This window comes from Acipenser ruthenus, chromosome 25 (assembly GCF_902713425.1).
Source record: "Acipenser ruthenus chromosome 25, fAciRut3.2 maternal haplotype, whole genome shotgun sequence".
Lineage (NCBI taxonomy): Eukaryota > Metazoa > Chordata > Actinopteri > Acipenseriformes > Acipenseridae > Acipenser > Acipenser ruthenus.
This window is the reverse complement of record NC_081213.1, coordinates 27899509-27921727: the sequence shown is the minus strand read 5'-3', so window position 1 is coordinate 27921727 and position 22219 is coordinate 27899509. Positions and strand designations below refer to the sequence as shown.

The 22219-nt window shown below is 44.7% G+C and overlaps 1 protein-coding gene across 1 annotated transcript in view; it reads left to right on the top strand.

Annotated features, from left to right (window-relative positions):
* Positions 1–602: 602 nt before the first annotated feature.
* The window catches only part of LOC117412312 (semaphorin-3A), a 48187-nt gene continuing 26570 nt past the window's right edge, over positions 603–22219 (top strand). Inside the window, exons 1-3 of the mRNA XM_058999981.1 lie at positions 603–652; positions 3969–5022; positions 18319–18473. Of these exons, the coding sequence (XP_058855964.1) occupies positions 4869–5022; positions 18319–18473 (309 nt within the window). The 5' untranslated portion in view covers positions 603–652; positions 3969–4868. The remainder of the gene's footprint in view (positions 653–3968; positions 5023–18318; positions 18474–22219) is intronic.

The window sequence follows — 22219 nt, the reverse complement described above, 5'->3', positions numbered from 1 at the left end:
CTACAATGAGTGTGCTACAAAGTGTAATCTATATATCGTGCTGTAGGTGTAGAGAAACCCTGCCTTACACGCCTGTGAACTCATTCTACGGGGCTTCGCTTGTGAACTGAACACACGAGAGAGAGAGAAAGGAAACGCGACGTCACACTAAGCGAAGTCATCTCCGAGTCCCACCCAGACTGTCTTGTAAGTGAAACTGTAAACTACAATGTTTTATCAGCTTTCCAGCTCCTCTGGCTCCGAGCCTTGGTGGGTGCATCCGGCTCCTGAATCGAGAAGTCGCTGTTCTCAGTTTTTCGAGGTAGAACTGCAGCTTTAGCACTAATAACAGTCGTTTGCTGTTGAGTTATAAAGACTGAGGGTGACGCAAGCCTGTGTAACACAGACTCCGCCGCTGTGCTTTCCCGACGTCTATCCGACTGCACTGGAGGTATCGGGCTCCCAGCGCCTGACTTTATATACCGGGCTATTTTTAGAAGCAGTGAGCACAACTATTTATAAACCGAAGTCGTCAATGAATGACCTCACAAAACGATACGCCCTAGCCCAGAGACAGACAGAGGGTTTTTAAAGAGAGGGCGGTGCTTGGCAGCTGAGAATCGCTTGATTTTGAGGTCTGATCTCTGCTGAGCTATATACACACACCCCCTAGGTAAGCGAGGTTAAAAACACACGCACAAACTAAATGTAACGTGTGTTATCCACAAAGGCTGCTCCACGGTATAACAAGGGAATCAACACGTATATATTTTTCAGGTTTGAGAAAGGAGATATGATTGATGTATTTATTATTTTTGAGTATTTTGATTATGCATTTTAACAGTGACGGTAAGTTAATGAAACCAGTACGCCAATTTAACAGAAGCAATACAGAAAAAAAAACATGCTGCTAGGGTAACAAATGCAATTAAAATAATTAAAAACGAATAATAATAATAATTACACAATTCCGGCATTTCCATTAGACAGTTTCAAACGGTAATTTTTTTATTTTGCCAAAACGCTGTGATGTAATCAGTAATGTAATCAGATGATCTCTCCACGCAAGCTCGTGGAATTGCAGTTCTTTACAGAGAATTACTGTTGCTTCCGCTGCGGGTTTTGTCTCTCAAAAAATGTATTTCAAGATGTTAATGTAATAAAACAAACACATACGAGATCAGCGCGGTGAGTCTTTTAAAACACCATTACAAAAACGAACACCGCACGATTAAAACCGACGACTGTGTGTATTCAGAAAGCAGAGCTATTCTAAATATTATCAATGAAAAAGCTATAATGAGTTCATCGATAGAGCGGAGCCCGCTTGAGAAATGCAGTAGATTAGGATGCTTAAACTTAAAATGGCAGGTACTGCTATTGGACCTGTCATTATACCAAACGGCCACTAGATGTCGCCACAAAGCCTGAAAAGAAAGCAGAATGCTGATTTCTCTTGCCTCTCTTGGTCACACAAACACACGTTGCAGTGTTGCCCTTTACCAGCAGGTGGCAGTGTAAGGTCTCTAATACAGAAACCGGTCGTGTAGCCTTTGTACAAATAACCAAATTACTTCAGTCAGCGTTGTAAAAGTGCAGTATGTTACAAGTGTGGCACAGAACAATTCATATATGGTAATAAGGCAGATACTGTACAAAGAAAGCTCAGAGAGGAATTAAAGTAATGCATTAGATAGATAAACTGCAAAATTATCACACAGGCTACAAAAAAACACACACACACACAGACACACAGAAACCCCCCGCAGTTTCTCCTTCTCCAGTGTCGCAAAAGTACTTTCTGCCCTCACGGATTGACACCAAACACTAATCAATTCCCCTGCTTGATCAAAGCTTGCTGTGTGCATGGCAGCCATGTTTGCCAGAAGAAATATTCCTATCTAGTGCATTTATCAAACAGCACTTTGCCCTCCGCTGTCAGAAAGCTGAGAAAGTGCATTAGAACCTTTCACTTGCTCATAAGCTAGTTAACTTCAGACTGGTGGGAGAACACTTCCAGGCAGCTCTGAGATTACACATCTGTTTCCATCTCGAGCACTGTGAACACAGCTCTGTGCCTTTCCTAAAGTTAAAGCTGTTCATGGGGAACAGCTCTGTAAAGGCCTGTAACAGTGTGCGGTTGGACTATTTAAAACAAACCACATTAAAAAGTGTGAGCACAATTCCTCAAGCTGTTTGTAATTGGTATGTTAAATGCGGTACAGCACTGCATTGCCTGACCGCCCCTCTCCTCCCTGCTGGGAACCCCACGAGGACTCCTCTGTGGTGACCATCAGAAGGCAGTCTTGTTTCTCCACGCTGGTTGCCAGGCGCTTTGTTAAAGCGTTGGATTTCTTTAATTAACGGTGCATTTGGGTGAACTGCTGGCAGCCCTCGACTGGCTGCATGATTTCAAGAGCGAGAGAAAACGTTTACTGGCTCTTCTCAGTTCAGACTAGGAGCCAGAACGTTGTTGGACGAAGCCTGTAATGCAGTTGGGTGGGGGGTGAGATGTGGTGCATCAGCAGTGACACGGAGATCCCTTCTCACTGACCAGCTCTCATAGAAACTCACTAACTACAGCCCAGGAGCCCCGGGGTCTCAGTGCCACACGCAAGTCCTGGCTGGCCGGTGCGCCGGACCCTGTACTGGACCCCTCTGGAGTTACGTATTGAAATGGCATTGCTGTTTATCGTTCCTGGGTGTTTTTGCTCTTTGCTGCCGTGTGTGCTGGTACTGCAGTCAGAGCTGATAACTTTATCTGTTGTACCCAGGAGAGGGAGCTGAGAGAGTAGATAACAGGCTCCTGGACAAACAACCAAGCAAACCAATAGCCTAGCAGCGAGGCATTAAGAAATGCAGCAATACCAAAACAAACGGGGGCGATTCTCTCACAAATGTTTTTTCACCTCAAGAACGATTGCTTCACTGCAGAGCATACTGCATGCCTATGGCGAGGCTGTAGGTCTCTAGGATTTTAATATGTAGTTCATTCATCTATAACTTCAAAAGGTTCAACTTAAAAGAAACTAAGTAAAGTGGTCAAATGCTTTGGCGTTTGTCTTCATCAGCAGTACACTGCTTCTGTCCACTTGACTTTAGTTCCCTCGCCCTTTTCACTGTGTGTAAGAGCCTGTAGGAACGCTACACCTTGAATCTGCAGCTTGCAGGGGGACTCTACAGAGCAGTGCCCAGGGACGGGATCCGATGACTCTCAGTGTTCCAAAGGCAGAGTGAAGTTCAGATCGCGTGTAAAGAGTCCAGATTTCAGGCTTGGAACAAATCTCCTTTCACATTCCCTTGGCAGGGGTGATTCTTGGCAGAGGTGAAGGCGGCTGAGCTTTTAACTCTTGATAACTTCCATGACAGGAGGGAGTCCGGCCAGTTTTATGTTGTGTGTTGGGAACCTCCCTGAAAGACCCCCCCCCCCCCCCCTTTTGCTCTCCCCATTAGTAGTAAACAGCCACCTCCGTCTCAGCAGAGGGGTGACAGTCAAGTGCAGCTCTCAGGGTTAGCAACGCCAGTGGCACTCCGACAAGGAGACAAGCTAGGGACATGCAGAGGGGAGATTAGACAGCCAGAGCACACAAACTTTACAGGAAACCGAAGACACAGGACAGCTGGGTTACACACAGAGAGTCTGCAACTGGAGCAAAGAATCTACCGAGAGGAGACGGGAGTCTGTCTTCAAAATAGAGAGGCAACTGGCAAGGACTGCAGACCACCAGGGAATTTGGACTAGTAATGTGTCGGACAGCCCTGCTCAGGGTGGTTTACTTTTGAATATAAATGAGAATAGGAATAATTGCCAAGCTGGACAACGGCAGCTGTTCAAGTCCCCTGAACTGAGCGAGTGATTATTCACAGCTGGCTGGATTGGTCCTCTTGGATTTGTGGAGTTAACCTTCTCTTGGACTTCTTCCAGACCCATTATTATTATTATTATTATTATTATTATTATTATTATTATTACATCTTCATTTTAACAGGTGGTTGCAGCTTGGAAGCTGCAGCTGCACTCCCACCCCTCCTGTGCAGCAGGGAGTGACTGCTGAGGGAGAAACACTGCATTTAACTACAGCGGAGTCTCTGAGAGAGAGAGAGAGAGAGAGAGAGAGAGAGAGAGAGAGAGAGAGAGCGAGAGAGAGCAAGAGAGAGAGTTACAGAAGCAGCTCTCAACTGAGGAGGAACGCACACCGCCAATCACCCACACAGAGGGGAAGCATTCCAGTAAAGTGAAGTAAAATACTTCAAGAGAAACAGCAAACCTCGGCACTGCTGCTATCCTTCGGGGGGCTGAAATAGGATTTGAAGTGTCTGACATTTATTTTTTGGGCAAGAAAAAGAAGGAGCAGCCTTGTTTCTTTTTTTAAGCTGTATTTTGGCTGTGTAAAGGCACTGATCAGTAATTAATCTGGAGTTTCTTTGCAGTGCCTCTTTCACAGAGGCTGCTGTCTGGCTAATCCCAGCGTCTCTCTGCTCACTTGCCTCACACTGCTGCCAGTAGCCAAGCCTCTGCTCTCCCTCGGCGCTCTGAAGAGCTCAGCTGTGTTCCAATTGAAACCTCTGCTGGTGACCCCGAGGGGTACAAAGGTCAGCTCTGTGGGTCCGGAGGCGGCCCTTTCCAGCTGTGCCTCTATTTGTGGGATCTCGATAGACAGGGAGAATCGTTTCCGCAAGGGGCTTGGGAACAGTCCAGAGCTGTGCACTGGTTTTTGGGAAAGGGTGCTGCAGTAAAGAGGCCTGCCGTGAGTCAGTTGCTGTGTTGACTGAGCTGGGAGAGTGACTTCAAGTGACTGTCATTGCTTCAGGATACCAGCAACAGGACCAACTTCAAAACTTCAAAACTTGTTCTTGTTGTGCTGTTTCCCTGGTCTGTTTGGAGAGACATGTGCTGGAACGGTGTGCTCCGAGGAGGGAGGCAGCAGTGGAGCTGTGGAAAGACCCTGCTGCTGGCTCAGGTGCTGCTTCTGTCCAGTGTGGGACTCCCTCTCACCTCCGCATGGAGGCCCTCCCAGCCCAGACTGCGCTTCACCTTTACAGGTAAGAGGAAAGATACCAACAGTCTTCCCAGACTCATCGGCATCACTCAGGGGTCAAATCGGCAGGACATTGAAACTCTGTGGGTTCTCAGTGTTACTGCACAGTCACTATTTTGCTAATGAGGTTGATTGAGGGTCCACTCATGTGGTGCGTTAGATTGTGCCTGTGTTATAGTTCTACAGTAAAGGGCTTTTCACTGATTCACTGCGATTTTATTAACAGTACCAGTCAGAAAGTGGAATCAGAATTTTATTATTATTATTATTATTATTATTATTATTATTATTATTATTAATTAATTAATTAGTTTATTTAATTATTTGATTATTTGTTATCTTTATTTATTGGAAGAGAAAAGAAAATTGAGATGATACATTTTATTTTCATGCTTGGTCATACTTTTTCTTTTTAAATTCATTTTTTTTATATATAAAAAAAGGATTTCTTCCATGACGTATTGAATATCCAGCATTTGGAGGTTAAATGAAAAACTAAAATCTAACCAATCAATGTGCATTCATTCATCTGCCTCTGTGCTTTTTGGCAGAGGGCGCTGGAAAAGACTTCTAGCTGAAACTCTGCGGATGTGAAGTTTCCTTTGGTAATTCTAATTCCTGGCAGACGGGTGTTTAACAGTGTATTCGCACCACCCGTAAATTGATTTTTTTTTTTTTTTTAGAAAAACTGCTTAGAAAAAAAAGTGTTCTGCTAAGCTGCCTGGCTTACGCACTCAGTGTGTGTTTGTGCAGTACCTGCTGTGCTGTCTGAGTGTGTTTGCACAGTATGGATAATTGCAAAGCATACGACATGGTTTATTTAGATTTCTAGAAAGCTCTTGACAAAGTCCCGCATAAATGATTAATCCTCAAACTGAACACAGTAGGGATTCAAGGAAATGCATGCACATGGATTAGGGAGTGGTTAACAGGTAGAAAACAGAAAATACTGATTAGAGGAGAAACCTCAAAATGGAGCGAGGTAACCAGTGGTGTACCACACGGATCAGTATTTGGTCCTCTGCTATTCCTAATCTACATTAATGATTTAGATTCTGGTATAATAAGCAAACTTGTTAAATTTGCAAATGACACAAAAATAGGAGTGGCAAAGGTCATTCAAAATGATCTAGACAGCATTCAGAACTGGGCAGACACATGGCAAATGACATTTAATAGAGAAAAGTGTAAGGTTCTGGTCAACTCGTTACAAAAAGGATATTGCTGCTCAAAGAAGAGCAACCAGAATTATCCCGGGTTTAAAAGGCATGTTGTATGCAGACAGGCTAAAAGAATTGAATTTATTCAGTCTTGAACAAAGAAGACCACACGGTGATCTGATTCAGACATTCAAAATCCTAAAAGGTATAGACAATGTCGACCCAGGGGACTTTATCGACCTGAAAAAAGAAACAAGGACCAGAGGTCACAAATGGAGATTAGATAAAGGGGCATTCAGGACAGAAAATAGGAGGCACTTTTTTACACAGAGGATTGTGAGGGTCTGGAACCAACTCCCCAGTAATGTTGTTGAATCTGACAAAGCCTGTTCTGTTTAGGAAGCAGATCGAGGCTGGTGTGCTGTGTGTGTGTGTGTGATTCCAAGCCAGGGACTGCTCTCAGTTCATATCAATGGGATGATTCAGGTTCGATTGAAGATCTAAGAATAGCACTGAAGCTACTGAGCACATGCTTTACTGGTCCAGATATAAAAACAGCTGCAGTGATTTGGCACAGATAACAGGAGCGGATTGTTAGCTTGCAGTGGAGCTGCGATGTGAGGTCTCTCATGATAGACCTTCAGCCCGTGCCTGACCTGTGCATTCACTGGTGTGCTAATGCTTCATGAATACAGCCGTGGCACAACGTTCATTTGTAAGAGTTTAAAGGGCCTGGTAACACAACTTGTAAGCGTTTAGGAGGTCTGCGCTCATGAACACAAACTCAGAGATTCTCTCAGAGTTTCTTCATCTCTTTATATTTCATTGTGTTTTCATAGATTAGGGAGGTTAAAAGTAAATGTGAACAGGTTTCGAAATCAAGCAGCAGTCCTCTGTGTTTAACATATTGCACATTCCCAGTGATATTTACATCCAAACAATGCCATTATTCAGTTAAGTGTGGTAATGCAAAACAACTGCATTTAATTAGTGATGTTAGAGTGAAGTAGTTCTTATTGATGCATTTCCCATCTAAATGAATCATTAACAGGTTTTCAGGAAAATGAGAATAAACTTCTCTTTAAACAGTTTGCAAAAAGGTGGGTCTCAGTCCTTAGCGATCCGCTCATTAAAACATTCCATAGAGTTTTGTGAACAGTCCCTGGATTCTAATGCCTTTGATATTTTTAATTCCAACATTCCATCTGTGCATTCCATCTTCCCCAGCAGTGTAGCAGGCAGCGGATACATGCTGGGCTAGATCCACAAAGCTATATGCTGCAAATCATCATTAGGAAAAATAAAACCCTCCAATTAAACATCTAACAAGAATAAGAAACGGCTTAATACTTCAGTCGAGCCCTGGAATTACAGGTCTTTAAAAGCGAATGACAATTGGAAGAAATAGCTTTGAGCATGTGTCCCTCTTTGTTGCTTGCTGCATACATGAGTATTGGACGTGTGGTGTTTCTTACTGTGAACTTGAGCCCTGATTTAATCTGCAGTGTGTGCCGGCTGTTAGGACTGCTAGTGTAAACAAGAGAACTGTAAGATAAACATCTTCATGTCCCAGCTGAGCTGTGAGATTTCAGCGCTCTGTCTGCTGAGAATGAACCCGCTTTGGGAGTGCGTTCGCTGGGCTTTGCAGGTGACAGCTTGGGTTGTGATGGAAGGTTGCACACTAGGGCGAGAGAGAGGGAGAGGGAGGGTGGTTTAATGTTAGCTCATAAATGGAGTTAAACTTTAACATGGAAAGCAATGATTCAGAGAGAGAGAGAGAGACAGACAGACAGACAGACAGAAAGACAGCTCTGCGCTTCGGAGACAACACCCCGCCCATTGGGGGAACACAGAGAAACACTGTTGCAATGGCACAGCGTCAGCTCTGCATGGTCCTGTTCTCTGATAGCCCTATTAGTAAGAAGTGCATTCGCACTGTGCATTGCTGTGAGCGGGGGTGAGGTGCACAGCCTGAAGTTCATATGCACTGTGCATTGCTGTGAGCGGTGGTGAGGTGCACAGCCTGAAGTTCATACGCACTGTGCATTGCTGTGAGCGGAGGTGAGGTGCACAGCCTGAAGTTCATATGCACTGTGCATTGCTGTGAGAGGAGGTGAGGTGCACAGCCTGAAGTTCATACGCACTGTGCATTGCTGTGAGAGGAGGTGAGGTGCACAGCCTGAAGTTCATACGCACTGTGCATTGCTGTGAGCGGAGGTGTTTGCATTGCAATAGCTATTAAATCATCAAAGAAATACCTTAATAGGAAACATGGTCAAAAAGCACTTATACTAGCTTCCCACAGTGCAGGAAAAGCACATTGCAAAGTGTAATACAGCATCGCGCAAGCATGGTAAAGCAAGCCTGCAGTGGTATGGTAAAGGTTTAAACATGTTAATCTCTGGTGCATGCATAGTATAACCAAGGGAAACGCACTGGAAAACTGCACCGTGTTGTGTGGTGAACCTTTATAAGGGAGATGCTGGGTTCAGCTCCCGGTCCAGCAACTGAACCAGTCGGGGAACCTCAAGGGGAAGGCCACTTGACCTCCCTGACCCTGTCACACTCCTGCTTTGATAGTGAGCAGGAGCAGAGCAGCGCTGCACTGTGGAAGCCTCATGCTGCTGCTTGGCAGCTCTGCCATGCAGGAGGGAAATCACTTGCATGTGAAGTCAGTTAAGGAGGTAATGCTTCACAGTAAGTGTCTGTAAATGAATTGTAATGACAGCTGACATCAGCTACTACACTAGACTTTGCTACTCATTTCCTACTCAAGACGAATTCCTGATGAATTCAAATTCTATTCATTTTGAACGTGAAACCTAAAGGAAAAAACTATGAGCAGGTAAAAGCTTTAAGTATCTTAAGTCAAGCAGACAAACGGCCGTAGATTCTCGTAGTTCTTGTAGTTTTACTGTAGAATTAGGATAGAGCATTTTGAAGTTATGGTTTGTCTACGTAGCTTGTTAAAGTTATCGTATAGTTTTATCTGAGAATTCACGGTTTTCTGTTTAAGTAAATTCACAATGAACAGCCACTGGAAGATAATAAGACTGTTTGCATGTTCACAGGAAAAGGGAAGATTTTCAAGCGAAAAATAGTGTAAGAAATACTGCTAGAGCAGGGCTGTCAAACTCCAGTCCTCAAGGGCCAAGGGGCTTCTGGTTTTCATTCCAACTTAAGCTCTCAATTAACGTAACTGAGCTAATTATTTGTTGAATTTGACATATTTCCTATTTTTCAAGGTCTTTTGCAGGTGATGGTTTTAAAAATGCCCTTGATTCAAGGTACACTACCTGTGAAACATTGAGGCCTGAAGAAAAGTGTTAAATGTGTCCAGTTAATCAAATAATTAGACCAATTAAGTAATTAAGTAATTAAAAGCCAGAAGACACTGCGGCCCTCCAGGAACTGAGTTTGACACCCCTAGACACTGGTATATGGGATATGTTCGGGTTTGGAATTAAGAATCTTTACTAGCAGGGAAGCGTCAGTTTGTTTGCTATTCAGAGCAGCTGTCTGAACATTCTAATTGGGAAGGCATGTGATGAATCCTAATTCAATTCAAAGAGTCTGATTGTCTGTCTTGCTGTCTTTATAGGGATTACACTGTAATACAATTGAGTTAATCAAAGCAGGACTGATCAGTTACTGAAACAAAGACACCAGCACCACACGGGTCCCTGGCGGGATTATGAGAATGTGAATTTAGCTGACTTGGCCAGGCACTAAAGAAATATAATGCTTTGTATGAAAGCACTGTTGTGGACGGGGTGTAAGGAGAGAGGGCCCAGACTGATGGCCCGTTTCCCAGTCTAAGCCTTGCCTTTTCTGGCCTCTCTCTCGATCCCTGGATCTCTGTGTGTGTTCGTGGGCTATCGAAGACCTCCATCAGAAAATTGAGTGTAATTGGAAACGAGATAAACCCATTTCCAGCGGAAGTGAGCCCCGGCTTCCTGAACAGCTTGGGAAAGGGCCAGATAGGGGAGAGCACAGCACCACCACTCACTGCCTTCCACAAGCACTCTGTCATGCTCGCAGCTGTGAAGATACCAGGGTGCCCAGGACTATCCTGGAATGGAACCCTTGGGTTTCTGTCATGGAATTGGGTTCCTGTTATTAACATGTGAAAACAAATCATTGTAATATAGAGTGCCCAGTTATTTTTCCTCCGTTTTTCTCCCCACATTTACACCGTCTAATTATGTTCCCTCACTGCAGCAATCCTCCCCTGACTTTATGACTTTACCCTGCGCAACGGTCGTGCCTTTATCAGGGAGCCAGCCAGGGACCCCAGTCTCTCAGACCCTTGTTCCAAGCTATCTGTCCAATCTGGAAAACCCTACACCCCCAAGACCCAGCGAAGGTCAACTCCTTGTTTCACCAGCACTTTGCTTGAACTTTTCTACACAATCTGATTGCCTCCCATGGATCTCTGGAACGAACACGTTCAGATAAGCTACTGACCAAATAAGCCTTTAATTTAAGACCATTGAAAAGCAGGGTGCCAAAAAAAAAAAAAAAACCCTATCCAGACCTATCCTATTGCAAATTTAAAAGTAAGCGTGCAGTGCATTACTGAGCTGCTCCTTAAGATCTCTACGGGGGAAGAGAGGCAGGGCTATCAATCTCGTTCAGAACGAGCTCTGAATTACGAGGTGGGTGATCTGGAGAGCCAAAGCCTCAGAAGTCCTGCAGAGTTCTTATTAAATTCTGTTATTGCTAGTCTGAGATCAGAGGCGGGCTGGGTGGCGGTTCCTCTTAGCGACTGGAGCCGAGTTAATGAAAGTTGTGCTGGTGAATCAGCGAGGGGGGTGCGGGACAGCGTGTGTGAAAGGTAATTAAAGACGAGTAGAGCTGCGGGGGGGGGGGGGGGGGGCTGCCTCTGTAGAGGGGTCCCGCATTGTGAAAGTCATTATGAAGGGTATTGAAAGCTCTTTCTAACTCCACAGGCTGACAGTTTAATTAACCGCTGTGTGTACTGCTGTGCCTGGTACTGGAAAAACACAGGGGCTGAACTGCACTGAAGGCAACACAGGATCTAGAACCTCAGCCTTACAGGGATTCAATCAATGAATTTAAGGGCATGCTAACAGTTGGTAGCGTCATGCCAGTCATTAGGTGAAACAGCCGATAGCAGCAGTAAATGGGACGTCAAATTATCAGTGACACAATCCAAAACCAATCGCTGAGTCTCTTCAGCATTAAGGGTGGCTGTCAATCAGCTCATTGAGAATGCCGGAATTCTAGAACTCGCTCAGTCCTTTGTTGCTGACGGACATTCCGAGTCAATCATGTGACCTGTGCAGTTGTGTGTGACCTGCGGGAATGTGAGAGGTGAGTAGCAGTGTGACGTGGAGGTTTACTGGTTAACAGCAGCAGGGAGTCTGTGATACACAGGCCATCACCGCTAATCCCTTATTACAGGCTCCAGAGATCTCTCAGATAGAGGGGTTAGGGTTAGGTCATCTTTGTTGTTAATAGTGGTCTTAGAAAGCTTTAGGATGGTGTTAACTTAACAAGAGATGCAGAAAAACTACTGCTGATAGTGCAGCTGCTTGGATTTTCATAATGTGTGGTCACAGTCTTCACAGTAACCCCCCCCCCCCAGGTATAATTCATACTATTAGCACAATCTATGCACTGTTGCAACAACATTTTGCAGGTGGGTTTGAACGGGGCCACACCCCTCCAGATGAATGTGGGGTTCAGCATTTCTCTGCGGGGTGTTCGGACCCTGCAGCCTCTCTTTAAAATCAGCTCAGGCGGATGCTGGCAGTTATTATAGATGCTTGTTTTAGTTTAGAGCGAGTCCTCTGGAACTGTTTTTTTGGAAAAGTAACTTTTCTTTGAACTCCTCCAGACCGCGAATGATTTATTTTGTGTAAAGCAGAGAAAACACATTTTGTGACACAACCACATTTGTGGCCCCTGGACTCTGAAGTGGGTTAAGCATCACATTTTGGCATGCATGAACGTGAGTGCCTTGAACTTGTCTTCATAGACGAGCACACAGGAATAATCAAACAAACACGCAGCAGCTTTTTAACTAATCCTATGACTTGCAATTAAAAGCAGGATTTGTGCTGTTTAATACCGACTGGTACGAGGAAGCTGCCTTGATCCAGCTAAGGGATTCTTGCCAGTCTAGCACTGCAGGTAGTCTCAGGACTGTTTCATAGAGTACTTAGAAACACACTCCAAGATCAAACAGCTCTTTGAAAAGTGAAAATAAACCTCTAACCCTCTCTCAAAGCGATCTTTAAAAGTACAGTCAACAAAACATTCTCTAAATGATCTTTAATCTTTAAATTATTCTGAGTATGGCATGTTTCTCCGCCCCGTGGCTGTGCTAACACTGGGTATCCACAACAGCAGGCAATGCCTGACCCATTATCTTGTTGCAAGTAAATAGTGTGGCTTGGGGTGGTTTAAGGAGTAACGCAGCCCTTTAAATATCTACTCATATGTGGTTCTGAAACCCAGCATTCCCAGGGAAGCGTTTGGCCGATTAATTGAACATAAATGTTTACTCCTCTGAAACGGAGAGCTGGTTTGCAAACAAACACACAGACCGAGCTCCCTGCGGCTGTGGAAGGGAGGAGAAGAGGGTTAGTAATGGATTTCAAATGGACTGTCTGAGCAGATCAGAGGCGAGTGGACACAGACTCTCATTGTGAGAATGAAGTCCTGTCTGCACATCGTTCAACATGTAAAGAGCTGGGGCTGGGTGCGTAAAACACTAGGTATTCAGTTTGAGAATAACACAAGGATACATTTCCCCTTAGCTGGGGTATTGACTCTTACGTTGCTTTCTTCAACACCCTTAAACTCACTAAGGGGAAATGTAACTGAAGGTCACGGAACCACAAGTCATGTGATCAGCTGTGCATTATATCAGATCTTTAGCAGATAGCTGTTTGTCAGCCGGCCACAAAATGGTTCCATGCAAAGCTTTAGCAGGGTTCGAATGGCCAGGTTACGGGTGTGCTCATAGACAGGGAAGTCAGCTTCCACTGTGTCACCAGTCATGTGACTGATAGGGGATAGCGTCATGGCATCAGTCAGCATGCACAGGAACGCAAACACAATGCAGGCAGATCGGTCCTGAGGAATGAAGGTGCGGACACTTTATTAGGAACACACACTTTCCAATCAGCCGCGCCCGACTTTTAATCCCCCTGTATGTACATGACAGATGGATTTGCAAAGATTGTGCTCCACACTTTGCATGCTTGTTTCAGACAGTAACTTACAGATACACGTCATCCTAACAGTATCTCACAGGTCGAAGCTTTTTACCCTAAGCAGTGTTTCTGTTTTACTAATAACATTTCACAGTGCAGTAACCCAGTCTCCCGTTGCATCAAAGCCTTGCTGAATGTCGGCTGTGTTTGCAAGGCTCTGACAGATATTGATTTTGTGGGCTACGTCGATGTAAATAGCCCTGCAAGGATGCTAGACCATCCTTTTCACAGTGGATTACTTTGATTTACAGTGCTTTGATGCAGCCCACAAGGCTCACTTCTGTCGGTGTCTTGTAAATAGAGCCATTACTATAATTGAGATGAGAGACGGCTTGTCTTTTCAGTGAAGACTGTTTGATTGCGGCATGTCTGTAAACGATATCGCTCTTTGTCAAGAATAGAAAATAAGCATTAATAACCCTGAGATGGAAAAAAAAAAATACTATAAGCAGTCCCAGATTAGAATCAGGTGAGGACAGAGACACAGAGAAACAGTATTCTTTCATTCACAGAGCATGCAGTGTATTACATTTCTGCTTGATTTCACAAGTGATTTTCCAAAGTAGCGTTAACCTTAGATCATCTTATTTTAAGTAAGGTAATCCAAAACTAGTGCTAATCAGGGTCTGTGCAATATATACCATACACTATACTGTACGAATTAAACAATATAGTGCTGGTATGTCAATAATGTACAGCAAAATACATTTCAAATACACTGATAAAGATACTATTGTTGTTTCAGTGGATTATTGATGAGTATTGAAGAAAATAACACCTCAGGTAGGAGGTGGTAATTCTCCTGGTGTTGCTGGCAAGGATCACAGATTGGTGACGGTAAAGCTACAGTTAAACTGGGAAATCGTATAACAGCTGGGTGAGTTCAACCAATTCTGCAATGGAAATGGCAGGTCATTAAAGGCAGGGTCAGGGATAATGAGCGTGCTCATTAAACCCACATCGCTCTCTTCTTCGTCTTTCAGCTGGGGATGCTTGTCCTGTTCTCTGCTCTTCAGCGCTGACTCAACCCCCGCAGCTACAACGTTAACTGATTGCCTTGGTTTGTCTTTCCAAGTCTTACATGTAAACATTGATGCAAAGCTGGGAGGCGTCTTTAAAAATGTAAAACTGCAGCAATGTCCTAGTCTGCTGAACGAGCATTTCATTTAAACATCAGGCCTCGAACTCGGTCAGGACGCTATTTCATTTATAATGCGCTTTTGTAAATTAATTTAAAGGGAGTTCAGCTTTACATGCTGTAAAAATAAAGGAGTGCTTCTCTCAGGGTTAAAAGTCCGGTGACGGAGCAGCACTGGTCTGCAGTTAGCTCAATGCAGTGGTTATTTTAGTGCCCCCTGGTCACTCCAGAGCTCCGGCCCGGGGTTAAAGGTGGCTGGCCCTGTCTTTGATCTGGCTGGCGGGAGGTTTCTGCGAGGGCAGCTCATTAGGGCTCAGAGGTTGTGTGCCGGGGAGTAAACAGGAAGGCCAATATCCGCTGCAGTCTGTCCCAGCCAGGCTGGTTAACCCCTTACTCCTAAATGATGTCATTTGACGTCACCGGGTAGCATTCCCAAAGCAAGCAGGACAAGCCAAGCTATTAACACATTAATGCACAGATTTATTTTAATGCCTGCCGACAAATACGTCTTAAAGGTAATTACTCTGAAAGTACAAGTCTTGGCACACCCCTATTTACAGTAGTACTTCAAAATATCCATGATATGATGTGGAAGGGTTTCTTATCAAACCCCAGTTATCATTTTAAAGAAGAAAGGTGCCGTACGCGAGCCAAACCTTTCTAAATGCTGTGTAACATTTCATTGTACATGTGAATTATTAGCATGGCTAATCGCTGCTTTCCTTCTCCCTGGAGACAGGCAGGATTTAGATCTGTACAAGCCCTTGTATTAATTTAATTGAACACGCATGGCCCTGCGATGATTATGTCTTGAGCAGGAGCCAGCCAGATGCTGCAATGCTTCAACCCGCCGTCTTGCTCAAATATTTCACTCTGCAATCGTCAGGTCGAGCTTGGGGCTGCCTTCAACTTACAGGTCCATGCCAACAAAAAAACGTTTAACAGTAATCGGGTCTGAAAAGAGTCCTCCCTTTGTGGTGTATTGTATGCTTCCTTCCTCCCCTGTCATTCCAGTGTCCCTCAGCGCATTGTAAACCCAACACCACAGCCATCCTGCCAGGGCTCACAAAGCTACATTTGTGCTTTTATAGCGGAATGGGAAACCACTGTTGGCCTTTGCTGATTTATACACAGATTCCCCCCAAATAGTCATCAAGCATGCATGAGTTCACAGCGGTTACCGGTATCCAAACTCAAGCGCTGTCCTGCATCCTGTGTTGTGCTTGATGCTGCTGCTGCTAGCACTGAAGTTAATGGAAAACAGAATTCCATTCAGAATGCTTGGAATGTTCAGTTATATCAATGTTCTGACTCAGGGAGGGACTGAGCTGCTGCTCTGCTGGCTCTGTGATACCCAGTGCTTTACAGTCTTGGAGCTGAGAGTCAAGGTACTCCACCAGGGGTGGGTTTGAAGAATAAAGCAGGTCCTGAATCCAGGGTCGTGGCTGCTGCTGAACACAGGGATCCCCTTGTCTTAATGTAATAAAGTCTGCATGAATGAGGTGACATAGTCTTGTTACAACAAGCCAGCAGTGAATGGAACTCCAATATCCTGCCAGTGTGTGTCTGGGCATGACCCTGGACCTCCTGCTTCATCTCTCAGCTACCCTGCATGGCGAGTGTGTGCGGCGCTGTGTCCCAGAGCTCTTGAGAGCCTCTTTCAGTTAATTTAAAGTGTGGGTGTTGCTGGGTGTTCCCCAAAAACAAGCAGCAGAGTTTTCAGGCTCGGGGGAGTTTGCAGTCTAGACACTAGAAAATCTTGCATTCACAGGAAAAATATATTTTATATATATTTATTTAAACCACCATGATAATGTTTTCCCGCAATGTTTGCCTTGTCGTCCAAAGTACAACTTGATATTCCTTTTGTAACCATCAAGGGGATCCTGGTCTTCCAGACAGTCAAGGTTATTAACAGGATCGGAAGTTATCCTCATTTCTACTGAAAGTAAATAGCTCCTTGTGATTTCCTTCCCATGCAAAATCTTTTTTGTTTCAATCTTCCATAGATACCGTGTGCACCGTATCGAATTCCAGTGGAAATGCTTGACTTCTACAGCGTGCAGGAGCACAGTATATTAATACTATCAGATATGTCCAGAACAAAGAAAGTGTATAAAAGACATGTACCTTTTGTATTTCAGTATATTTGATTGATGGTGCCAATCTGTGCTGTTTTAAGTAAAGCTGTATAGATACATTAGGGTTTTATTTTATATCACTCCTGCCATTCTTCTTGTGGCTGTTGTTGCAGGGATGCCAAGGACAGAACAGCCAAAATGAATCAGATTAAAAAAGGAGGTTTGGGGAGTGTAGCTGGTGATGTGTGAAGAATGTAGTGGACCTATTGCTAGGGGGACGCTGCGTGACCCTGGTCAATCCTGGGACCCCGGTGTCAGGGAGAGGAGAGGGGAGGGGAGGGGAGGGCAAGGGAGGGGAAGGCCAGGGCGGTTCTGCAGTGTCTGGCCAGCGTTTCCTCACAGCTCTGTTTATTGGGGTAATTTGTGTCTCTGAACGGTTCCAGCTGGTTCATCCTTCATTTTCCCAGTTCCCGTGTATCAGGGGAGCGTTGACCCGGACTGTCACTGTGGGAGCTGGATCTGGGGAGAGTGCTGCCACTTACAGGCGTCTCTATCTGAGCTGCAGGGATCCATCTCATGATGTCATTGCTTTCCCTTATAAAAGTCTACCACAGTAAAAGCACAGCATGATGTAATAAAGCCAACCGCAGAACCAGTCATAACACAGCATGGTGGTGGCGCCATTTTACCCATGATGCCATTCGACTTGCACTTTCATTCTGGTTGTAATGCAGAACACAAATAGCCCGCTCTTGTAACTATGCTCCCGAGTACAGTGGCATGGAATTGGAGTGGTGTATTTTATACAAACAGGTGCGAGCCTCACACTGGACCAATAGCTTTGAGACTGACCAGCTTTCTCATTTGCTCTGTCTGCACCAAGCAGTTACAAGAGAGCTGCCTCCAGAGAGGGCTCTGCTGCCAGACCCCATTACAGGTGCTTTCACTGCTCCCATGCCTCTCGTTAATGAGAACGAGCCAATCAAAATCAGATTGGGGAATAATTGCAAGCAGCCCGTCAATTTGTCATTGAGAATGTGCCTGCCTTGTCACATGTACCCAGAGGGGCCTTGTCAATTCTCGTTTGAATGAAAAAGCAATACATCATCCTGGGTGTCTTGAATCCTGTTCTGGAATCCATTCTCGATGAGCACACTGCCCTGACCATTGCCCTCCCCACCCGCCCTCTCTCCCTCTGTGCAAGGCCAGTGAGTTCATTCAGGTCCTGGGTGACAGTGATTAATGGTCGGGCGCTCATTCCAGGGTAAATGAGCCTGTAGGCAAAGCATTTATGCTATCCAGAAAGGTTCTATATTTGTAACATCATTTCCTGCACTAATTTCATTGCATCCCAGCATGGGTGTAGACAACTCACAGTGGACTGTAGAATGCACAAGGAAATACTGGTGGTGTTTCTTCTTGAACCAGCAAGACCAGTCCCTGGGGACGTCATTCAACTATCTCTTGATGGCATTTTGTAAACTTCAGTAAACTTTCATTTTGCCAGTGCTATCTAATCTTGGTCATTTTGCAGAATTAAGGCGTTGTGAAAATGTATGTGGTATCCTGTAGAAATGTGTTGCTTGTGATCAGTATGACCAGCTGAAAGCCAGTGGTTTTTATGAATCCCCCCTTGCCCCCTCGCTCAGTGTCTGTGATGGTGTGTCTCTGCAGAGCTGGTGCGCAATGGCAGGATGGTGCCTCTGCCCTTCAGTGCTGGGGATTTGCACTCCATCATCGTGGACGAAGACAGCAGGAAGCTGTACGCTGCCACCAAGGACCACCTGGTGTCCACAAATCTGGACAACATCAGCCACGGGCTCAAGAAGGTAGGCACAGCCTGTGTTGTTCTGGCAGTGAAACTTTTTTGTTCGGTTGCACGCTACAGATTCATAATAAAAGGTGTCCCTTAGGACAGAGGGTGTGTTCAGTCTACAGCAGGGGTGTGCAAACACTCGGAATTGCCTTTAAGAAGTATTTTGTTATCAGCAGGTATTCAATAAATCCTTTCATTAACGTGTTGGTTTCAAACCATGAAAAGCTGCCCTTCCTTCACTTTTGCAACTGAGTACCAATCAACGACAAATATCTTCTGCAGTGTTTTGAAAGCAGATTAAAAGAATATTTACCAAAGCCGGAAACTGAAAAAGAAACTTTGAGCTGCTAGTGCTAAGATGTGATCGTTTTAAACTAATTTCACGATTTGAACCCGGGTTTGTGCAGTAAGCCACTGCGTCACCAGGACCTGCACACTGGCTGGTGATTCAGGCTGTGGCTGTGCTGAGCATCTGGTGCTGCAGTTCTTTGGGAAGCCACTAAACAGCTGTGCCCTGGGACAGCCTCCCCCAGCACGGGACCCTTCTACTGGGAGATCACAGATAACCTCTCCCACCCAGCGCTGGGGAGCGCTAATTGGGCCCAAATCGCTCTTAATTTGTTGGGTAATAGAGCTGGCTGCTTCTCTCCCAGCGTTGCTGCTTGGAGTTTGGGGGGGGGGTCGGGGGTAATTTATATACTGTAGTAGTTAAGATGTTGATAAAGACCTTGTCGATATACTATACTTGACTTGATTTGACATTGCCCTGTTATAGTTCTATATATTTAAAATATGCCTATGTAGTGCTTTTGTTTTTAATGTATACCACAGTACATTCTCTGGCTCTTTTGGTTCCCCCACTTACCTCTAATTACACTGACCTCCCTTTCCACAGTCTTTAATTACTCCAGCCTTCAATTTCCCTGCTTGCAAGTATTACAGCCTTCCGTCACAAGTCTGTCATTACCTTTCTATTTGTTTTTATTTTTGCTTTTTAAGGCAGTATAATGTTCTCAACCATAATAGGCGGTTTGCCGTGTTTTACAAGTGACTGGGTTTGGGGTGGCTAGAACTCCCTCAAGTGATTTATTTTGTTCGGACTTTTTTATGAAGTGACTGTACATCTTGCTCTCATGCAACTTCATTGCAACAGTTCTTGCACTTCTACATATATATATAAATATACACAGTATTTCTGTGCTTTCATAATTCGAGAGACAATAGCATTACCAGAGTTCTTTCCATTCCGTTTATTATAGAGAACTGCATTCAAACTCAGCAAATGATCTTCAGTGGGAATGCTGAAGTGGCCCTACAATGGCAAGGCAATTCTAAGGCAGTTCCTCACGAAATGAAGTTATATCATTCGAAAAGGAACTCCTTTATTGAGAATACATGAGAACAGGGCAAACATTGTATTTTTTTCACACATGTTTCTACACAGCCTCAGACTGGGAGCTAGGAGTCCCGTGGGGTTCCAATGTGATTTCCGACGGCATGTGTTAACATGCGGTTCCTAGATAAGTCAGGACCTTGAAGTTTTCTTGCGAACAGTGAGTTCAGATAAATCATGTGTGCTCTGTATCACTGCTCCAGCATGCCTGGTCATGGAATTTTAGCTTTAATACCTCCATACCTCGTCTGAAATGAATCTATTATTTAGTCATGGAGCGTTCCAGCGTTCTGCCGCCTTTGCTTTTATCAACCCCCCTATTTCCCCTATTTTAACATTGTCTCGTAAAACGGGCTGCAGCCCCCCCTGTAAATAAGCAGCAAGCGTGCCTACCGGCAGACTAGCACTCTCCACCCCCTGGCCTCTCCAATGAGGTGTGCTGCAGGCTGCTTCCCGAGCTGGATCCGGGTGTCCCGGGATTTCTTCTACAGTTGTTACGGAAGTCGTTTTCAGGTCTGCCTGTTTTTAGATTGAGTGGGAATTCTGTTGCGGAATTAGGATTTCAGTTTGGCTAGGGTTAGGGTTTCAGTAGCGCTGCCTAAACACTGGCACTAGTTTGTCTTTTAATGGCTAACACATTGATTTATTGAATGGCTGTTACGCTGAGGTGGGTGTATAATGCTTCCCTCTGGACCAGAGGGCACTGGAAGTCGAGTCAATGTTCAGAACAGATGGTCGGGAGCATTTTGCTATGCAATGTATGAAGTAGTTTAACAGATGTACCAGAAACATTAAAAAAAAAACAATTAGATTGGGCCCTGGGCTAATTGCATGCTAGCGAGGGTGGAGCATCAATGTAATATTGTTATATGAATGCAGGACCTAAGTAGCTAAGCTCAGTATTAGCTTGCTTTTTGAAACACTGCCATAAACCTTAATCAACGTCTAATAAAACTTTGTGTGGATTGATTAACTGCACCGTTAATAACAATAGATTATCAGAGTGGTTTATGGCTCCTGCAGCTCATACATGAGCTGTTTTATTTGCTGTGCATGTGGGTACTCGCTGTTCCTATTTTATTATGTGTCAATTAAACGGGTAATTGCATAGCAATTAAATAGCTATTTATGCCATGCAAAATATTACCCATAACTAAAGTGGTGCTTATACTGAGTTTATACACCCATATAAAATATAGTGCAGTTCAAATGATATACTACAGGAGATACTATAGGAAGCCATAGTGTTTGTGGATGGTACTGTTATCTTTATATGGGTAGTCTTTAAAGGGCACGGGTGCAGAAAGACAGGCCAGGATTTTCAGTGACGGGACAGCTGAGAGAATTCGAATACTGAGTTTATATTTTAAATGAGCCCCAACCCTAATCTTAATTAAGGTTAGGGTTAGGGTTAGGGTTAGTGTTAGGGTTTGTTTGAAAGACTCTAGTACGGTGAATAGCACATTACCGGTAGCCTATCTTTCCCAGTTGCTCAGGGAATGGGCTATGGAGTGCAGCCAGACCTCCAGACCTCTGCTCTTCCAAAATATTCCAGTCTTCTTCCTGCCGTAATGTTTTCACAGGGCGCCGTTCAAAGGTAGCAATACACTAACTAACACTAATGCGGGCGTTTAAAGGGACAAAACTTGGAACGGGCCGGGCAGGGCAGGCAGCTGAACAAACACGTTGCATCTTCAGAGGAAGACCAGTCAGAGGTAATTCAATTACAGAGCTGTCTGAGAAGAGAAACCCAACACCCTGCTATCCTGCTCTGGTAGCTGACTTGTCCCCCTAATACATTGACAAAGGATTAGTCTGTACCCCCCTCCGTTATGATAACAAGCTCTCTGTGTTATCCCTCTCTGTTGTTGGCTCTTCTTCCTCTGCACTGGGCGGCTGTAGTAATCATTCCTAGCCGAGTTCAGCTGTGGTGATGGCATTCCTCTGTGTGCCTGCCCAGCCCTGGTTCTGTGTGGAATGCCCCCCACTGTCTCCATGGTCTGAGGTATTCAGCCACTGTTCTTCCAAAACCCATTCTATTTTAACCAGCTAAACAGATGGTGGATTGGAACACCACATCCCTTCTGCTTGCTACAATCCTGCTGGCGTTTTCCATCCCCTGTTGATTTGTGCATTGATTACTGGGGGTGTAGCGATTTGTGATACTTTTATTTCATGATACATCGAATGGTAATGGAGGTGTGCATCCTTCTGATCCTGAGACAAGACCTAAAGCACAGCAGCACAGCTCACTGTAGCTCCCCAAGTGGTTCCTGAGTGAAGAATGGGTGTGTTTTATAACTGGAGGAGGACGGGGGAATCGCCGGCTTGATGAAGAGGGCTTGGCGACTCTCATGATGTCTTTG